The sequence below is a fragment of the Anabrus simplex genome, chromosome 6 (assembly GCF_040414725.1).
Source record: "Anabrus simplex isolate iqAnaSimp1 chromosome 6, ASM4041472v1, whole genome shotgun sequence".
Classification (NCBI taxonomy): domain Eukaryota; kingdom Metazoa; phylum Arthropoda; class Insecta; order Orthoptera; family Tettigoniidae; genus Anabrus; species Anabrus simplex.
The window spans coordinates 245,932,732-245,954,478 of record NC_090270.1 but is presented as its reverse complement, the minus strand read 5'-3'; the positions used below and the strand labels follow the sequence as shown (position 1 = coordinate 245,954,478).

The following is a 21,747-nucleotide window of genomic DNA, read 5'->3' as shown; positions in this document are numbered from 1 at the left end:
TTGTTACCTAATTTTGAAAAGAAAATATAACCTTGTTAGATTTTAAAATTAATTTCACTTCAGTAGCTTGAGACCCGTTCACCACCCCCGCACCTTCTTTCACGCATAACTACCACCAAAAACACGGTAACAAGTGGTAGCAGAGCGTGGTTGAATGGGTCTCAATTTAGCCCCTTTTGACGGCTACACATTGTTTTGATCCGAACTCTAACCATTTTCTCAGTTGCTGGAATTTTTTGACCTTTTCAAAAGTGTTCTGTCATCATGCCAGGCCCTCGCGATGTTCTCCATCTTAATTATTTGCGCAAAGAGGAGTTGATCTATGAATTAACTATCAGAAATGTACAATCTGGAGGCACGGTTGCAGTAGACACAAATAAGCTTAGAGAGTCCCTAGATTTGCCTATTTCCATCCCCAATTTGGGAGAGAAAGAAATTGATGACTCTCTTTCCACGATCGTCGAGAATATTACTGGGCTAGCTTCTGTAGTTAGTTTTTTTGATGAAAATGATCCGTCTCCTAATCAAATTAAGCGTGTGCAAGGCAGGCTATATCATTTTTCGAATAGGGTTAACGATCTGTTGTCTCTAAGCTGAATGACGTTCAGAGGAAGGAAGCTAGTACGCTGCTTGAAAATATTTCTGATTTGTCTAGGAAGGTCACTCTATTGTTGACTGGGGAAGTTCCTCCCAAATCTGATCAACCCACCATAGTAAATGTAGGTAGTGAGGAAGCGCCTCCCAAGGGAGAAGTTAATAGGAAAACCATCGCTGCTCAAACTATCTCTGCCCCATTGGACAACGAGTCTGAACGCCGTGCATCGCTGAGTAACATTCGTTCTGAATTAACTTCTTTGCCATTGAAACCTTTACCTACTATGTCACCCGGGTTTAGCAGCTTGCCTCATCCATTGGCAATGTTGCTCAGAGGTATTTCTAAGTTTTCTGTTAATACCACCAGTGACGTAATTTCATTTTTAAGATTTCTAGTGGAATTTCAGGATCATGCCCTTGTGTTTTCTCTGTCTCCATGTCAAATTTTGCAAATTATCTATCCGTATGCTATTGGTATTCTCTCAGATAAAATTGTAAGAGCCATTGCCGAGCAATCATCTATTGAGGATTTCCATGCCCATTTGCTAGCTAATTTCATCCCGGCTAGGGCCAGGTCCTCCCTTATTCAGAAGTACTATTATCGTGTACAGCGCTTGGACGAAAACTTGGCTGATTTCATACAGGACATTAAGTTTTACACTAGAGTGTTTGCCCTTCATTTTCCTGAAGATCAGATTGTACAGGCTATTGTAGAAGGCATTTCACCATCTTATAGATCATACTTGTGTTTCGCGGCGTGCCCGCAAACCTTCTCTGAACTTGAAGCATTGGCCGTCTCAGCGGAAGGAGTTAGATACGCCGATTCTTTGCGTGTCGCGAAAGAACCCCCGCCTTCCTTTAGTAACACTCGGCCGCCACCTCGCCGACCAGTCAATCCCCGTAAATGTTATGCTTGCGGGTCGCCTGACCATCTGCGCAACAAGTGTCCGCTGATCAAGTCAAGTGGGACAAGGAATGGAGCCGGGTCATCACAAGGCTGTTTTAAATGTGGGGCTTTCTCACATATTGCCAAGAATTGTCCGAACTCAAATAGCACCCCCTCCTGCTCAACTTCTGGTGCAAATTCCATCTATGCCAATAATAAAAAGTGACTAGTGGCTTCGGCTGAGTCGACTAATCCATCTTCCCGAGACTCAGCCCCTGGTAAACAGGTTGTAAATTCAGAGGACGATCAGCCTTCAAATTCATCTTTTGAATGCCCTAAAGAATGTCTTAGGATTGCGGCGGATACCCCCGCACCTGTTCCTTTTCTTAAGATTGAGTTAAATAACGAGCCTATAACAGCTCTCTTAGATTCAGGCAGTGTTTGTTCGATTATTTCGGCTGAATGGTATTCTAAATTGAAAACGGTTTGTAAACTTCCTGACTATGTCTCTTCTCCTGTTCAATACGTTTCGGCTAATTCATCTCCATTAGAAATTCTAGGTTCCTTACTGGTCAAAATTCGTGTTTTTAAGTTTACATGGAAAGTTAAATTGTTTGTGGCCAAGCAATTGTCTAGCCCCATTATATTGGGAGCGGACTTTATTTCTCACACTGGTCTTGTGCTCGATCTCCAGTCTAGGTCGTGCACATTCAAATTTGCTTCTAATTGTAAAATACCACTATTAAAGTGTAATTCTGTGTCATGTTCTTCTATTTCGCCTACCCAGGATGAGATGTTGTTAGACCTTAGACATCTACCTGAGGAGCAGGCTAATAGTATTCGCAAACTGTGTCAGTCGTTTCCCGAGGTGTTCTCTGATACTCTTGGTGTTACTGACCTTATTGAATACAAAATTGAGGTCACGGATTCGATTCCTGTCCGTTTTCCACCTTATAGGCTATCTCCACCTAAAATGAAGGCTCTGAAAGAAATTATCGACCAGATGTTGAAGGATGGTATTATTAGGCCCTCTAAGTCGGCGTATTCATCGCCTATTTTTCTAGTCCCGAAACCCCAAGGAGGCTTCAGGCCTGTCATTGATTACAGGGCTCTCAATCGGAAGGTGGTGTTGCAATCTGTGCCCCTTCCTGACCTTCATTCTTGTTTTTCATGGTTTCGTAAGGCCAAGTTCTTCACCATCTTGGACTTGAATCAGGCCTATAATCAAATTCCCCTTGCCGAAGAGTCTAAACATCTTACAGCGTTTGCTACGGACTGGAATTTATACGAATACAACCGCGTGCCTTTCGGGCTCCCCACCGGAGCAGCTGTACTCACTAGGCTACTAGATAGGGTCTTCTCCGACATCAAATTCGAGTACTTATATCACTACTTAGATGATGTCGTCGTATTTTCAGAGACTTTTGAAGAACATCTAGATCATCTGCGAGAAGTTCTCGATCGCCTTCGTAAGGCTGGGTTAACTGTTAAGTTGTCCAAGGTTGCCTTTGCTAAGCCCTCTATGTCATTCCTAGGGCATATTGTGTCACCGGATGGGGTAGCAGTCGATCATTCTAGAACACAGGCCATCCGTGATTTTAAACCTCCCAAGGACATTAAAGGTATCGCCAGGTTCATTGGTATGGTGAATTTCTTCAGAAAGTTCATTCCTAACTTTGCTAATAGAGCCGCGCCCTTAAACCTTCTTCGTAGGAAAGGCATCAAATTTGAGTGGGGACCTTCTCAACAAGCCGCTTTTGAAGATCTGAAATTAGCTCTCTGTAATGCCCCTGTCCTTGCTATGCCTGATTTCTCAAAGAAATTCATCGTCCAAACGGACGCGTCATCGTCAGCTGTAGCTGCAGTCCTTCTTCAAGAGACTGAACTAGGGAGGCGACCCATCGCCTATGCATCTAGGACTCTATCGGCTCAAGAAGCCAAGTATTCCATCTATGAGCTCGAAGGGTTGGCAGTCTTATTTGCCTTAGAAAAGTTCCGTCTCTATCTGGAACATGTCAAATTCGACCTGGAAACAGATAATCAAGCCCTAAGCTGGGTCTTAGGTAGGCCGCGTCGTACTGGTCGTATAGCCCGTTGGGCCATCCGTATTTCTGCCTTCCAATTTGATGTCAGGCATATTAGAGGTACCGAAAATGTTGTTGCCGATGGACTCAGCCGTATGTTTTCAGACGACGTTGAGAACCATGAACAGGTCGACAGTTCATCACCCCCCGAGTCCATGCTATCTGGTGTTAATGCCATCTTAACAGATGCTCCCATGCTTTTTAGGGACATTGAGAAATACCAACGTGAAGATCCGACGCTGGCTCCGATAATGGAAACCCTTTCTTCTGGGGAACATGTTGTCCCTTATGTTCTGAGGAATGGTGTTTTATGTTGCCCTTCGAGGCAGGACAAGATGATGAAGGTTGTTGTTCCAGCGGTTCTTGTACCTATGATCTTCAAGTATTACCATGAGACCCCATTAGGAGGGCATCTTGGAATCTTTAAAACCCGTGAAAAGATTCGTGAAATGTTCATCTGGAAAGGTATGGACGGTGAAATCCGTGAACTAGTAAAGGCTTGTAAATCCTGTTTGATTAGTAAACCCACCATGTCCACCAAGGTAGGCCTCTTGTCTTCGCATCAAGCATCGCGCCCCATGGAACGCCTGTATATTGATTATGTAGGACCATTCCCCCAGTCAAAGGGTAATGCCAACAAGTTCATCTTTGTATGTGTAGATGGTTTTACCAGATTTTCCTGGTTATTTCCGACTAAGCTGGCTACCGCTCAGTCTACCATTACTTGCTTAAATTCTATTTTTGCTTCTTTTGGTCCGTGCCAATATATTGTATCTGATAATGCTAAGGCGTTCACATCAAATCTTTTTCGTAAATTCTGTTTTGACTTGTCCATCTCTCATGTAACCACTTCTGCTTATTACCCTCAACCATCTCTGGCTGAACGGGTTAATCGCAATCTCAGGTCCGCACTTATCGCCTATCATCATGAAGATCCTTCCAGGTGGGACACGTCCCTGCATTGGTTAGCTTTTGCTTTGAATTCGGCGGTTCATGAATCTCACAAGTTTACTCCAACTTCTTTGATGTTCAAGTTTGTTCCCAACTCGCCGCTCTCTAACCTCTGGTCTCTGAATGACATTCTACCCGAGACAATAGATCCGGATAACATTAAAGATCTTTGGAAGAAGGCTAAAGCTAATCTTAAGGTGTCTCATGAAAAGGTTAGGGAAAAGTATGATCGTGGACGGAGACCCACCACTTTGAAGGTAGGTGACCAGGTGATGGTCAAGAATTTTGTTCCCGCGGGCAAGCTTGCCCCCAGATTTCATGGGCCTTGTATCATTCTCGATTTTCTTACGCCAGTTACGTTGTTAGTAAGCAATCCGGCCACCGAGAGGATATTTAGGGTTCACCTGTCACAGGTGAAACCAGTGTAAATTTCGTGTTAACTTGCTTCATATAATTTGAAAGGAATATGAAGGTTATATTTTTTTTTTTTTTGAGTTCAACTTTTAAGGCTTTCTGCCCCTTCTATAATATTTTGGTCTTATATGTAAGCCTCTTGTAAAACCTTCCCCGATCCGTTAAACTGCCATTCTGTCCTTGCCTCGGCCATTACCACGCTCCCGTCTCCTGCTTCAATACACACTGTGGCTTAATTTGAGTAAATGCCATGGATATCTGCACGCCGCTGACCCCTCAACCTCCTCACCTAGCCTGTGCCCTCAAAGAAACATGATGGTCCAACACAATTCTGCCGCCGAGTTTTTATGTTTCAGTGCCCCCGCAGCCGCGCAGCGCCGTGCAACAACTGGGGAGGGGGATGGGCCCCCTCCTCTCCAGCGAGGACAACATGTGCACGGCGAGCCGGAGCTTTCCTCCCGGCCAAGGCTGATGTGCGGCGCACAACCTGCTACTTGCCCGCAGCCTGTATATGTTCACCGCGGGCGTGGCGTACTTCAACACCTCTGCTCCCCTCATAGTGCGGGCGAGCGGTATCTCAGGGTACTTGAGGGGTCCGAGCGGCCTCCTTTGGACGCAAGCTGCAACGGCCGGTCTGGCCATCCAACTTAGCCTACATCAACTACATGGACAGTCACTATAAGAGATGACTACACTTGGGAATTCAACAACAAATTTGGTGGACATTGCAAAATTTTTCATCACCTTTTAAAAGATTATCTTCAGAAATTCGCCTTCTACAAACATAAAAACCTTACGTTACCAATTACAACAAAAATTTTGGAACTGAATTAAGAATTTCTCAAATACTTCTGCAATTTATTTTAATATCAACATCAAAACTTGGACTTTGTTTTCAAACTATTTCATGTGTCACCCCTGGTGGAACTTTTGGGGGGGGAGGTCTGTACCGGGTGGTACACCTCCACGCCGCTAATTTAAAAAGTGCGCCTTTTGAAACTCCTCTGCTGGAGGAACTCTGAACTTTATCTACGCTATTAATTCTCTACCTTCTCAGAAGATGTCACCACGTGGAAAATTTTGAGTTTTAGAACTGTGTCACTTTTGATGTGTTTTTGTTTCGCTTGAAGTAAGAAGTGTGAACCTTCTCTTCTAGAGGACTCTACTGAAGATCAACAATAGTGCAACCTAGTGAGGAGTCAAAGAACTATTTTTTTTTGGAGAAAATTTAATTTCAAGAGTTTGTTCTTTGTTAAATTGCTTTCTGTCTTTGTTTAAGTTGGCAATATTTACCCCTTTCTTCCCCTTGTTATGAATGTATCCAATCCCGAATTTCTTTATTTAATTTCTGACCAATCAGGGGTATCTTCCCCCAACTTGAATCTGTTGCGGGGTCCTATCCAATAAAAACGTTGTGGGCGGGTGTTTTCATTCCCCTAACGCCTAGAACCTTCCACGAGAGGTTATAAACTGCTGATTTTTGGGTCTCTGGGCCACTTTTGTTCCATCTTTCAGTGTGTTAAGTACATAGCAGGGGGCGGGAAGCGCCTCTTTCTTCGGCAGCGGTCAACAACAAGGTAATGGCCGATTAATAACTTCTTTCTTTGCTAGCTCAGCAGTTTAACTTTCGGGGCGGGTTCTAAGCGTTCTACCATGTAACCTTTTCCTAAAATGTAAAAACAACTGGTATCTATTCTATTTTCAAACGACATATCGGGATAGAGAGTGCTTAACCCTCTCGAGCTCCCACTCACATCGTCTTGAGGTGAACTTATTTTTCTCAACCAATTCTTCCGTAATATAATGTAAATTGCTATTAAGTCACCTCTGTAGTATGGGATTAGCCCTTGTATTAACGGCCTAGTGCCAAGTAGGTCTTAAGCAAGTGTATTAGGAGTGCAAGTTCGCCTCCTCTCAAATTGTATTTTAGAGGTCATGTATTAATCTTCTTGTTATTTAACAGACCTCAGTAGGTTGGGTATTTTGCCCCTGTGGATGTGTCCTTTGAGGACGGCTTAAAGGTGGAGTTCGGAGTGGCCTATGATAGGCTTGTATTTTAGGGGAAAGTTGCCCTTTTTGAAAATTGTGTTTCTGCCTCAAGGAGGCTTTTGGATGTAATTGGAAGCAGATGTTTCTGGCATGTTTGGGGGTTTTCGGCCCCTTTGTTGTATGGTGTTCATTGTAAGGTTGGGCTCATTGCTCAAGAATTATGTTTCTGACTTTTGAAGCCCCAAATGGGGTACCTATGTAAATGTATTTGTAAATCGTGTTTCGGCTACTAAGTACCTGTTCTATTTGTTGTTACCTAATTTTGAAAAGAAAATATAACCTTGTTAGATTTTAAAATTAATTTCACTTCAGTAGCTTGAGACCCGTTCACCACCCCCGCACCTTCTTTCACGCATAACTACCACCAAAAACACGGTAACAGTGATAATTGCTGGTATTAACCTGCTCTATAAATAGGAAATACAGAAAGCTATCTTCAGGGCTGCCAGCAACAGAGTTCGAATACCCACCTTCCAAATACAAATTTACAGTTAGGCCTATACGACCCGAACCGTGTGGCTCACTGGCTCAGCATTTCGAGTCTGTCGGTCTTATAGAAAACACACCATCCTCCAATCGCTATGTATTAAATTCTTTGAACAGTATTCTGCTAGTTAGCATTCAAACCGCACGCGACAAAGTTTTTCAAATATTTCGATGACGCAAAACGACCTGTCAACAAGCTTCATAACCATTGACATGTGGCGGAACAGCAGGAGATGTGCTGGCATGCGATCAGCTCGGCCTCATTGTGTCAATTCAAATGAGCCTAGCAAAATACCATGTGCTGTACATTACGTCGTCTTACTCTGAAACTATTTGTTGTTTCTTGCCTGGTGTGGGGTATGGCTGACTATATGGCTCTATGTGCTGGGCTGGAAGACCCAAGCAGAAACAATGTTATTATTAATTGTTTTTTCTCGTGCATGTCGAGAGCTAAAGACACTACGGAAGGAAGTATCTTCTAAACAATAACATAATTTTCTGAGCTCTTTAGTACCGTTGAGGTTATTTTCTTAAATGGCTGAATGCCAACTGAAATATAAATATCAAATTTCTAAAAAGCTGTAAAAATATACAATTAAGAACGATAGAATGAAAACACGATAATTGGGAAGGAAGTATCAATTACGTGTTGACATCATATGGACAACAAGATCTGTGGAAACTGAAGGGAGGGAGGGGTGGATAACAGATTTTGTGCAGTCACCTATCTTCTGGTTTTCAACCTGGACGGCCGAGTTTTGAATCTCGAAGGGTACTACATAGCAACTCTCCATTCATTAGGAATAGCTCCTTCAAGCAAACAACAATATTTCTTAACGAACGTAGGTTTTCGTGGCTCATTGTATGAAAATAAATACATAAATATGATAACTGGATTAAAGCCACTTTTCTTTTACGAGACTAAACAAAGCCGACTCCTGTTAGCAGAGGGCCGTGTATAATATGGTCGTGACTTCCACGTTCTTTGAAGAATTCCTATACTCACTGTCAGAAGCGGACCTTCATATGCCCTGATGGAGGCTAGTGTAATTTTGCGGAAAGCTCAGCTTTGTTTATTCTCGTAAAATATAAGTGGCTTTAATCCAGTTATCATATTTATTTCTTCTTTTCAATTTGTTTACCCTCCCTCGGACTCAGAGAGGAATCTCACCTCTATTTCTTCAGGGCAGTGTCGTGAAGTGTGAGACTTTGGGCCGGGGTATACAACTGGGGAGGATGATCAGTATATCACCCAGACGGCCTTACTTGTTATGCTGAACAGAGGCCTTATGGGGGGATGGGAAAATTGGAAAGGATAGACAAGGAAAAGGGAAGGAAGCGGCTGTGGAGTTAAGTTAGGTACCAACCCGGCATTTACCTGGAAGAGAAGTGGGAAACCACGGAAAACCACTTCGAGGATAGGTGAGGTGGGACTCGATACCCCCCTCCCCCTTACTCAGTTGACCTCCGAGGCTGAGTGGACAATATTCCAGTCCTCGTATTACTTTTCAAATGTCGTGGTAGGGTCGGGAATTGAACCCAGGATTTTGGGAATGCCAGCTAATCACACTAACCACTACACCACACAGGCGGACGCAAACAATAATCACATATCAAAAATTGAGTTTCCGGAAGGAAACCGTAATTTAATTTCATCGATTGCAAATGTTAAAAACACTGGAGTTCTTTAGGCTTTGACGATCCTACAAATACGCACTTAAAATACGGTACTATTTTAAAAGTAATAATAATATTAAGTTTGAAATCAAGAGGACAAATTAGGGCAAATAATCTGTTATATAGAGAGGAATTAGGGACTGTAGAGATTTACCAAAGTAGATGTACAACTTCTTTGAAATCATTTAAGAAAAGACTATGTATAAACTGGCAGGGAATCTGCCACCTAGGCGACAGCCTTAAATGCAAATCAATGGTGACTGTTTGACTTAATGAATCTGGAATGGAATTTACACTTAAAAAAACAACTGTTTTCAAGGGCATCCAGCTTTCACATCCTACAATCAACCCGGTTAAGCAAAGAGATTAGTGAAGCGATTTACCTGCTAGTTTTACACCCACGTTTCCCACAACTAAGGTTCAAAGTTCTGCGGAATGGTGGAAACAATTCGCCTGAAATACCTTGTGGCTTCAGCAAGAGCATCCGACCTTAACCACCAACCAAAATGTTTAAAGGGCAACGAACCCAAGAACTGAAGAATGTTTCGTAGGCAGAGGGGTGCTGACGTAGTGTTCTTATATGTCAACTCCCACCTTCAGCGGCCCAGGTTTAACCCTGTCAGCGTGCGCGTAGAGGCGCGCGGCTGTGAGCTTGCATCCGGGACATAGTAGGTTCGAATCCCACTATCGGCAGCCCTGAAAATGGTTTTCCGTGGTTTCCCATTTTCGCACCAGGCAAATGCTGGAGCTGTACTTTAATTAAGGCCACGGCCGCTTCCATCCAACTCCTAGGCCTTTCCTATCCCATCGTCGCCATAAGACGTATCTGTGTCCGTGCGACGTAAAGCCCCTAGCAAAATAACCCTGTCAGCTTCGTAGTGTGGTGTGAATTGCTTTAAGAGGGCGCAGAATAAGGTAATCATCCCCTCTTTACATTAATCAGAAGGAAATTGAAACTGGTCCGACTTTTTCAGAATGAGGGTATCGGCAAAAGAAATGAAAGACTCCCTAGGTCTCACAAACCTAACAAAGCTTACACATAACTATCTATTCCGCTCCAACCATTTTTAATTACATGGCGCATACTGAAAATATGATGCTGACAGTCTATCTGTAGTCTGAAACCATACTGCTTTTCATTCAATTTACTCTCAACCACTGATCGCACCCTCCTTCCAAAATGTCAGTAAACATTTTGCCTGATATACTGATCAAGGAGGAGGTAACTTCAGTTCTGAGGTGAGCCGACACCCGGCCGCCTGTGCCTTCAGATATTAATCTGGCTTTTATTTTTGGGCTAGTCTGAATGAACCGGCCTCTTACCCGGAGTCTCCGTGTTCGGTTCCCGGCCAGATCAGGGATTTTTACCCATGTCGAGGTCTACTTAACGTACGTGATTACAAGTGAGGAGCCATCTGATGGTGAGATGGCGACCCCGGTCTAGAAAGCCAAGAACATCGGCCGAGAGGACCACACGACACGCCGTAATCTGCGGGACCTAAGACTGAGCAGCATTCTCTTGGTAGGCCATGGCCCTTCGGGGCCCTTGCACCTTCGTGCCTGAATGAATGAATACCAGAGTAATGTGCCACTCCAGACATTGAATTCTTCGATTTCTTTTTTCTTCTTTTGACGATGAATTGGACCTTCGTCCTTACAGATGAATTGAATTACCCCTTACGACTTCGGCACGGTGGAATGTAGAGAAAAAGGTGTTGGAATACATGGCGTACATTTTTAGGTATATATCCTTTCGAAACCCCTCCTTTATACGGGTTTCTTGTAGGAACATGTAATAAAAATTGCAAATATCTCAGTTTATATTGGGATTAAGGCCAAATGTTAAAGAATCATGTCTTATAGGTAATTCTCTTTTTTTGTTAGTGGCTTTATGTCGCACCGACACGAGACAGGTCTTATGGAGACGATAGGATAGGAAAGGCCTAGGAGTTGGAAGGAAGCGGCCGTGGCCTTAATTAAGGTACAACCCCAGCATTTGCCTGGTGTGAAAATGGGAAACCACGGAAAACCATCTTCAGGGTGCTGACAGTGGGATTCGAACCCACTATATCCCGCATGCAAGCTCACAGCCCCATGCCTCTAACCGCACGGCCAACTCGCCCGTAGGTAATTCTAAGAAACTACTATTCAGCATCAGATTTCGAAAGGATGAAGTTTTTGAATGTTGAGATTATCTCGAGACGATTAAAACGTGTAAATATTAGGTCCATGGAGGTAACTTAAACCGGCCCTTACCGAGCTCGATAGCTGCAGTCGCTTAAGTGTGGCCAGTATCCAGTAATCGGGAGATAGTGGGTTCGAGCCCCACTGTTGGCAGCCCTGAAGATGGTTTTCCGTGGTTTCCCATTTTCACACCAGGCAAATGCCGGGGCTGTACCTTAATTAAGGCCACGGCCGGTTCCTTCCACTTCCTAGGCCTTTCCTATCCCATCGTCGCCAAAAGACCTATCTGTGTCGGTGCGACGTAAAACAAATAGCAAAAAAAAATTTAAAAAATAAACCGGCCCTTCAACGACGAATGCGTCCTGCTTCTATTCTGTAAATCACTCCCCACCCCTCAAGTTACGCCAGTTACTCCAGCATACTCTCTATTATCCGGGCTGATCGCCGGACAAATTCGCACGGATAACAAGAAGTACGAATAACGAAACTTTCAATATTACAGACCATACAACACTGTTTGAAACTGCAATAATGTCAAACAATTAAGACGTTCGATAACCACATTTACCAATAAAGTAAAACCAAACCCAATCCCCATGGCACCACAGCCCTTGAAGGGCCTTGGCCTACCAATAAAGTAGGCCAATGAAATGAAATGGCGTATGGCTTTTAGTGCCGGGAGTGTCCGAGGACAAGTTCGGCTCGCCAGGTGCAGGTCTTTTGATTTGACCCCCGTAGGCGACCTGCGCGTCGTGATGAGGATGAAATGATGATAAAGACGACACATACGCCCAGCCCCAGTGCCAGCGAAATTAAGGTTAAAATTCCCGACCTTGCCTGGAATCGAACCCGGGACCCCTGTGACCAAAGGCCAGCACGCTAACCATTTAGCCATGGAGCCGGACAGTAGGCCAATATGAACATTGCTTACAACGCCTATTGTTGGTAGGTACAAAAACAAGTATACAAAACGTCGTTTGGCCGAAAATAATTAGTAATAATCTTTTCTATGTTTAATGTATTTAACTATCTGAACACCATCCCCATAATCATTCACTAATTTCTTTACTGATTCTCCTTTTTCTAAATTTCGAAGTTTTGTTTTAAAGTTAAAAACACTTTCACTTCGTAGCCATGGCTGCCATCACAGAACACCAACAAAGAACTGTTACATTGTACAGAGTTCAATTCTCGAACAAAGCATGCCGCCATCACGCTTGCTGTTGAGAGCGCGCTCGAATTTCAAGAGCTGTTCACATGTATCCAACATGCCATGACAAAAATAAAGGAAATAAATACAATAAACCTCGGGGGTGCACGGATAACCCGCAAACCTGATAATGCACACTCGGATAATCGGAAGTTTGCTGTATGTAACCTACCTTGACTGGAATACAGATGGTGATGAGCAGCAGATCGGCCGAGGCTAGGTTGGACAAGAATACGTTGGTGGTACTCTTCATTCGACGATACCGACAGATGGTGAAGATGATGAGAGTGTTACCAACAATTCCCAGCACCATGGTGAGACCATACACAGCCAGAGTGGGAATGAGTTCGGACCAGTTGAACTGGAACAGAGAATCCTCATAGTCGTACACGGGGATATACTCGTCTGAAGAAATATTGTAACTTAGACCTAAGTTCTCGTTATCCTTCTCCTCCGCCTTGAGCAGTTCCTGTACCATAGACGTCGCCTGCATGTTGTAAAACCACCTGTTCTCTGCTCTTCATAACAACTTGATCTAAATGTATTGAGCCGACAGCTTCATGCCACACATAGTGGACTAATAAAACACCAATAAGTCTTCTTCAATGGACCAACACGTGTTCAAAATACGTCGAGGAACAAGTTAAACAGGATTTATTATTTATTCTTCTTGATCATCTTATGATTCTCTCTCAGTTACATTACAATTATATTTACGCAGTGTCATATTATAATTATATCGCGTCCTCAAAAACGTTTGTATTTTCGGAATTTGTTCCACAATCTAATGCATACAGCTGGTATTTCTAAAATGCAAAAACCAATAGATTTGTCAGTATATTACTTTACTAATACTCTTCACCTGTGACTCTGCGTTTGCACTGATATTGATCAAATATAAGTTTATTGAATCAAGAATTATTTACTCTTTCTAATTACAACAGTTAAGCACAACGTGACAGCATGATTAGAAAATTAACGTATATCACATAATTAAGTCGGAAGGTATGAAGAACCTAATATTCTGAGATCGTAAAAATCACAAACACATTACGATCTTAGAACAACGCAATAATTGTATTGCTTTTTATGCTTTTCGTTTCGTAGAGTTCGAGATCGGACACCGGCACAAACGAGTGCTTGACAGAACTCAAAGCACTGGAGTAACGATGGTCTTCCTTGCCTAAGAAGAACGCGAAATTCACGATCTGTTTTTATGTTCCATTAGAACTGATGAAACCCGTTTGAGCACGCCCGAGGGTTATACAACGTCTCTACCAGGCGCCTCTTCTGGTTGTTATAATACATGCGTGACTGAAGAATGGTGTGGCACCAGGTGGCTAGGATGACACGCGATTGTCGTGGAGAGTGGGGTGGGGCACTCCCAACCAGTTGGACCACTTTTCGTATCTTCGTGAAGCAATCCAATTATTCCATTCTCCAATTGACCATTCATGCAACTTGATTTGAAATTTAGGTCACCAAATACTAACCAATAATATGGCATATTAGAATATAACTTATGTCAGCCTTACATTTCGGCCAGAAAATTAAAAGACATCCAATAATAATAATAATAATAATAATAATAATAATAATAATAATAATAATAATAATAATAATAATAATAATAATAATAATAATATCTTCCGGTGTTCAGTCTGGAAACCTATGTGAATTAATTAAACTCCTTCACAAGCACCTTTCTGCATTTAGCTCTGTAGCGCCGTCTACTGTTCTTACCAGGAAATCATAAAGAACTCAAGCTGCCTCTGTGGGTCAGTGGCAAAGTGTCGGCCTCCGGATTCAAAGATCGCGGGTTCAAAACCGGCAGTGGTAATCGCATATTTGAAGGGCGGAAAAAGATAGGCCATTCGACACTCTATGCCGTACGAAGTCAAGCATGTAAAAGATCTCTAGTAACACATTTGGTGTCTGCCGGGAAAAATTCATTAAAAACTCAGCCATAGACTCCCAAGAGAGATTCTGTTTGCTCTGCCATCTAATAGGACTGGAGTAAAACGGAACGTCGAAATTGAGGAGCAGACAGTGTTGAACGCCATGTGTTTTTTCGTCAGAGGTCAGCACAATCAGACTGCTACAGCCCCAGTGGAAGAGGGACAGAGTCACGCGCCTCACCGGCGTCAGTGAGTTCAGAGACTTGGACGAGCGTGGGTTATGGTATTGTGTTTGTGCGCTACAACATGGACCACGGCGTCCTAATGTATATTCTGTACAGTGTAAATAGTTTTGTGAATAAATGAAGTATGTAATGTACATTATGTTGGCCTTCCCTTTGCACTTAATGAAGAACATTTCGTGGACTGCGGGAAGAGCTCGGCCTCGTTCAACACGAGTAAGCAATTCGAAAACGAGACAGAACATTTTGGTCCTCCCGTGCCCGATGTGATTCAGTGACGATATTACATCTCATAATCTGCGCATTTAGGCCTATTAGTGATTGCTGTTTATTTACAAGTGTTTACATTTGTGAAGTACGAATGTGTTCGTTTTACCGCCAAACTTACAACCACCCACGTGCTAAGTACTGCGCAGTAAGGTAAAAATGAGTGACTTCAACTAACGTGCCGTGTATGTGATTCACAACCATTTTCTACATGAAACATTGTGACTTGTGATGTGATTAACTGAGTTCTAATACATTTCTCATTCATTTTAAACTTTGACATTGAAGCGTGTGTTGCCGCCATCTTGCGCGGACGAATACAGTCTTGCCAACCTTATTGGTGGAGATTCCAAGGAGTAGTAATCCAGATCCGTAGCAGTAGTTCCAGAAGTGACCACCAGAGTGCAGCCCAGCCGCGCAGTGTTCTTTGGTTTTCAGCCCTGCTGTGGAAGGATACATCCTCCTGATCTGTAAGTAGTCTGGCATTCCCAGTCCTTTATAATATCTCCATTATTTCTTGTTATCCTTCACCATGGATCCTGTCCAGCGAAAAGGTCTCATAAAAAAGAGAGCAGTTATTAAGTCTCGTATAAAGCGTATAGCTAGTTTTGTCAGTACATTTAATGAAGGCTCAAATCTTAATGATATTCGAGTTAGGCAAAGGCTGCTATGTGCAAGTAAGGAAGAATACAACGATGTTCAAACCCAGTTAGAAATTAGCGATACCGAAGAAGTTCATGATGCAGATAGGGAATCCACAGAAGAACTCATCCTAGAAATAGAATCTAATATGGAAACTCTGTTGAATGCAAATTCGAATGCAACTTCCCCCGCTACATCTAGTTCTTCAAATACAAGTAGCATGCATGAAATATAACTACCTACAATTTCACTGCCAAAATTTACAGGAATTATTTCTGAATTTATTCATTTTCGAGATACCTTCCAGAGCCTAGTAATTAATAATCATGCCTTAACAGACATACAGAGGTACTATTACCTACTATCATGCTTATCGGGAGAACCTCATAAATTAATTGAAAGCTTGCCTGTCACTGAAAGCAATTTCAAGGTAGCTTGGGAATTAATCTTTCAGAGATATAATAACCCCAAATTGATTGTAGACCTACACGTTAAGCAACTGCTAGATCTTCCGTCGGTTAAAACAGAATCAGCTAAGGATTTAAGAGTGTTGCTAAATCAACTGCTGAGCAACCTGAGTGCTATTGAAGTAATGGAAATAGATGTGCCTCTGCATGAAATTTTGTTATCTCGCTTAGTGCTAGATCGAATCAGCCTCGATCTAAGAAAACAGTGGGAAGTTAAATCCTCAGATAAGAAGTTCCCTCGCTTGAAGGAGTTAGTAGTTTTCTTGGAGAATAGTTGTCAAACTCTGGAGCTAATCAACTCCGAAAAACACCAAAGTGACAAGCAACAGGTCGTATCCAAACATGGTGGTGCAAATGCCCTACGTTTCGTGAAGCCAGCGTTGGAAATGGAATAGATTTCACCAAGAAGTGTAAACTTTGCTTTAACTGTCTGGGTGCTAATCATACTTCAAAGGAGTGTAGTTCAGGAAATTGTCGAATCTGCAATAATAGGCATCATACTCTGTTGCACAAGGAGCAGAGTACATCCTACAATGCTTCTACTACATCAGAAACCAACCAGACTCAGCAGCAAACCTACTGTGCTGTGAAGAGCAACTATACTCATGTAGACGTTTTATTGTCAACAGCTCTCGCAGTGGTCACAGACAAACGTGGGAATGCACATTAGTGCCGAGCTCTACTTGATAGTGCGTCTCAAATGCATTTCATGTCCAGGCGTTTGGCAGATCGCTTAGGGATTGAATTGAGTCGGCACTCAATGCCCATAAGGGGAATTAGTGATACTAAGGCAACTGAATCATCACATATTTGTCAAATCCAAGTTACATCTAGGGTCACAGACTACACTACCCCTATTGTTTGCGCTGTACTTCCTCGCATAACTGGTCAGCTCCCTACAGTACAGCTTGACACCTCTGACTGGCAGCTACCACAGGACATTCCCTTGGCGGATCCTCAATTTAGTACACCAGGTGAAGTTGATTTACTACTGGGGGCTTCTGTGTTTTTTGACATACTGCGTCGTGGTCAACTCACGAGAGAAAATCATCCTGTACTACAGGACACTGAATTTGGTTGGATCTTATCAGGCAAGATACCACCACACTCTCTAAAGTCTACCAGCAAGAAAGTAATGTCTTGCCTTGTGCGCGGCAATGAACTGCACGTACAGGTCGAACGATTTTGGCAACAAGAGGAAGTAAAGATGTCTCCCTCGCGTTCTAAGGAAGAAAGTCAGTGCGAAGAACACTTTGTGAACAACACTACTAGGGATAGCACCGGAAGATATGTTGTAAGACTGCCTATTAAACCACACCATGAATAACTTGGTGATTCATTTAAATACGCCACTCGTTGCCTCAGTCAAATTGAACAGCGGTTACATCGCCAACCAGACTTGAAGAAGGACTATGTTGAGTGCATGACAGAATATGCTGATCTTCATCACATGGAACTTGTGACAACGCAAACCAATAAGCCAACATATTACCTGCCACATCATGCTGTAATTAAGCAGTCCAGCACTACCATTAAGGTCAGAGTCGTCTTCAACGCCTCTGCTAAAACTACTAGTAACTACTCACTGAACGATGTCTTGATGGTTGGACCTACGGTGCAAGAAGACTTGTATTCTATCATCTTGAGATTTAGAACACATAAGTATGCCTTCACTGCAGATGTTACAAAAATGTACAGGCAAATTCTAGTTCATCCTGATGACCAAGATCTGCAACGCATTGTATGGCGTTCATCTCCGAATGAACCTATCCAGATTTATCGACTTTCCACTGTAACTTATGGTACCTCAGCAGCGCCTTTTTTAGCCACGAGATGACTGGAACAACTTGCCAGCGATGGTGCACTGCAATACCCAAGAGCGTCGGAGACATTACGAAGAGACTTCTATGTTGATGATGTTCTGAGTGGAGCAGATACCATTGGAGATGTACTCAGTCTGCAACAAGAGCTGATCGAACTACTCAGTAGCGCAGGCTTTCCTCTTCGTAAATTGTGTGCTAACCACCCCACTCTTTTAGAGCACATACCTCTTGAGCACCAAGAATCACAACTGCCCTGGAGTCTGGATGACAAGGAAGAGGGTACCATTAAGGCCTTGGGACTACTGTGGCATCCTCTAAAGGACATCTTCCAGTTTGTAGCTACCAGTCACACCCAGAAGACCACAACCTACAAAACGTAGTGTGTTATCCTGCATTTCATCCATTTTTGATCCTTTGGGCCTCTTAGGTCGAGTAATAATAAAAAGTAAAATTTTCTTGCAACACTTATAGCAGGCGAAAGTGGACTGGGATCAGAGTTTGCCTCCTGAGCTATTAACTACTTGGGAACAGTTTCATGCATATTTGCCATCACTCAACGACATTCGCATCCCTCGAAGAGTGACGGGAGACGGAGAGATTAAACAATATGAGTTACACGGATTCTCTGATGCTTCCGAATGGGCCTTTGGAGCATCTGTTTACTTACGGAGTATAGATGTCAAGGATAATGTAACAGTAGTGCTGTTAAGCTCCAAATCCAGAGTAGCACCACTGAAATAGATTTCCCTCCCTAGACTTGAACTATGTGGTGCATTACTCCTTGTAAAATTAATGGATAAGGTTAAAACAGCACTTAACCTCAAAATTGAACAAAACTTCTATTGGACTGATTCTACTATAGTACTAGCTTGACTTGCAGGAGAGCCCGCATCTTGGAAAACGTTTGTTGGTAACCGAGTGTCTGAGGTACAACAACTTTCATCTGTAGAACAATGGAACCATGTGGCGTCACAGGACAATCCAGTTGACATCATTTCGAGAGGGATTGAACCACATCTTCTTCAAGACAATCTGTTATGGTGGGCGGGACCATCCTGGCTCTACCAGCCACCGTCAACCTGGCCTGTCAGCGACATGAAGAAAACTTCCGAACTCACTGATGTACCAGAGCAACGGAAACCAGCTGTTTGCTTACTTGGTGTCAGTCATTTCCTTGAAAGTCCAACGCTTTTCTTCTTGGACACGGCTGGTGAGAGTCATGGCCTTCATACTGAGATACATGAACAACCTCAGGCTTGCTGCTTCAAGGAGACAGGTGGGAAGTCTGACTGTAGTAGAACTTCAAGAGGCATCGCACAGGATCATTCGTACTGCCCAAGAACGAGAATATGGTAAGCTTCAAGATCTGCGACTTGGCAGACCGATCGCAAAGGACAGCAAGTCTTCATCCGTTTGTAGATGCAAACCAGTTGCTTAGGATGGGCGGCAGATTGGAACAATCTCAAGCTCCGTACAGCCAGAAACATCCCATCATCCTACCACCTAATCATCATGTGACCAGGTTGTTAGTAATGTGTGAGCACATGCGACTTCTGCATGCTGGACCCCAACTTTTGCTTGCAACCATTAGACAACGATTTTGGATACCTAATGGTAAGTCTGTAATTAGGCACATAGCACACAAGTGTCTCCCTTGCTACAAGTTGAAGGCAAGTACATCAACTCAACTCATGGGCCAGCTCCCACACCACAGGGTAGAACCCAACAGACCATTTTTGAACTGCGGAGTTGACTATGGGGGTCCACTTTACATTAAGCAAGGGACTCGTAAGAGCAAAACAAAGCTAAAATGTTATATTGATCTATTCATGTGCATGGCTACCAAGGCGATCCATCTTGAACTTGTCTCTGACCTGTCTACTGATGCGTTCCTAGCTGCTCTGCGTAGATTTACATCGCGTCGGGGTATCTGCCAGAATATCTACAGCGACAATGGAAGTACTTTCGTGAGAGCAAGAAACGAGCTACGGGAGCTTCACACCCTCTTCAGATCTCAAGTACATCAGAGGAAGGTGGATGACTTTGCATCTCAATGTGGAATACAGTGGCATTTTATTCCACCCCATGCCCCTCATTTTGGTGGGCTGTGGGAGGCTGGCATAAAGTCTACTAAGTCCCATTTGAAGAAGGTTGCAGGAAATCTTGTACTGACTTTTGAAGAAATGTCCACGTTGTTAGTCCAGATTGAGGCATGCCTGAATTCGAGACCAATAACCAAATTGTCTGATAATCCTGATGACTATTCATTCCTGACTCCCGGTCACTTCCTGATTGGAGAACCTCTCACAACCATCCCAGAGCCAGATTTACTTACAGTTTCAGGTTCTCGTCTGTCCAGGTGGCAACTACTTCAGCGTTGCAGAAAGTACTTTTGGAAGCGGTGGTCAAGGGACTATCTATGTCAACTCCAGCAGCGGACTAAGTGGTCAACAGGAAGAGTCAACCCGGAACACTGGTTCTTCTCAAGGAAGACAACTTGCCACCTCTCGTGTGGCAGACAGGGATCGTGGTAGATACGCACGCAGGTGCTGACGGCTTGGTGCGAGTTGCCACTATTCGCACTCCCAAGGGGACCTTCAAACGCCCAATTGCAAAACTTTGTGTCTTCCCAGAAGAGGTTGAAACTATATATTGAAAAAGTGTAATTAGTGAAAAGGTGTAATCTCTTATGTGCTAAAACTTTGGTTTTTTCATTTGACTTTTTCAGTGTGAGTGCCAATTTTTATTGTTCTTAATAATATTTAAATTTGTAATTTATATATATAAATTAGGTGGGCGGTATGTTGAACGCCATGTGTTTTTTCGTCAGAGGTCAGCACAATCAGACTGCTACAGCCCCAGTGGAAGGGGGACAGAGTCACGCGCCTCACCGGCGTCAGTGAGTTCTGAGACTTGTACGAGCGTGGGTTATGGTATTGTGTTTGTGCGCTACAACATGGACCACAGCGTCCTAATGTACATTCTGTAAAGTGTAAATAGTTTTGTGAATAAATGAAGTATGTAATGTACATTATGTTGGCCTTCCCTTTGCACTTAATGAAGAACATTTCGTGGACTGCGGGAAGAGCTCGGCCTCGTTCAACACGAGTAAGCAATTCGAAAACGAGACCGAACAGACAGCAAGATGAAGTCAAATTTAAATTCCTGCACATTGTAGCTGAGACTATACGATTATTATTATTTATTATTATTGCACGCCTCTGTGGTGTAGTGTTTAGTGTGATCAACTGCCACCCATGGAGGCCCTGGTTCGATTCCCGGCTCTGCCACGAAATTTGAAAAGTTGTACGAGGATTCGAACTGGGTCCACTCAATTTCGGGAAGTCAACTGAGAAGAGGGAGTTCAATTCCCACGTCAGCTATTGTTTTCGTGGTTTTCCAAGTTGTTTATCTCGCTACTTCTTTAACGTTGCTCTAACTCATCGAAGGATTTCGATGACGGAAGATTGGAAAGGGATTTGAAGGGTAGCGGCCGTGGCCTTAATTAGGGGACAGCCCGAGCATTTCCCTGGTGTGAAAATGGTAAACCACAGAAAATCATCTTCAGGGCTGCCGACTACAACTATCTTTGCCAAATAGTTAAAAATAAATATGAAAGAAACGAAGGTATTAAAATTAGGACTATTAGGCAGTACCATATGACTGATAAAACAGGCATGAGGGAGTTTAAAAAAAGTAATTATGATCGCTGGAAAATGGTAAATAGAAATGTAAACAGACCCTGGGATGGGTTTAAAGCAATTGTTGAGGAATGTGAAAATAGGTTTGTTCCTTTAAAGGTGGTAAGGAATGATAAGGATCCACTATATTATAACAGAGAAGTAAAGAGACTTAGAAGGAGGTGAAGACTGG

General features: G+C 43.1%; 1 protein-coding gene across 2 annotated transcripts in view; it reads right to left on the bottom strand.

Moving 5' to 3' along the window:
- LOC136875696 (QRFP-like peptide receptor) overlaps positions 1-13,812 on the bottom strand; it is a 146,513-nt gene extending 132,701 nt beyond the window's left edge. The window contains exons 1-2 of one of the 2 annotated variants that reach the window (XM_067149255.2): positions 13,462-13,812; positions 12,708-13,341 (exon numbers count right to left, since the gene is read on the bottom strand). In XM_067149255.2, the coding sequence (XP_067005356.2) occupies positions 12,708-13,028 (321 nt within the window). In that variant the 5' untranslated portion in view covers positions 13,029-13,341; positions 13,462-13,812. Of the gene's footprint in view, positions 1-12,707 lie in introns of both variants that reach the window. The other variant, XM_067149254.2, reaches the window with a different exon arrangement.
- Between the last annotated feature and the right edge of the window lie 7,935 nt (positions 13,813-21,747).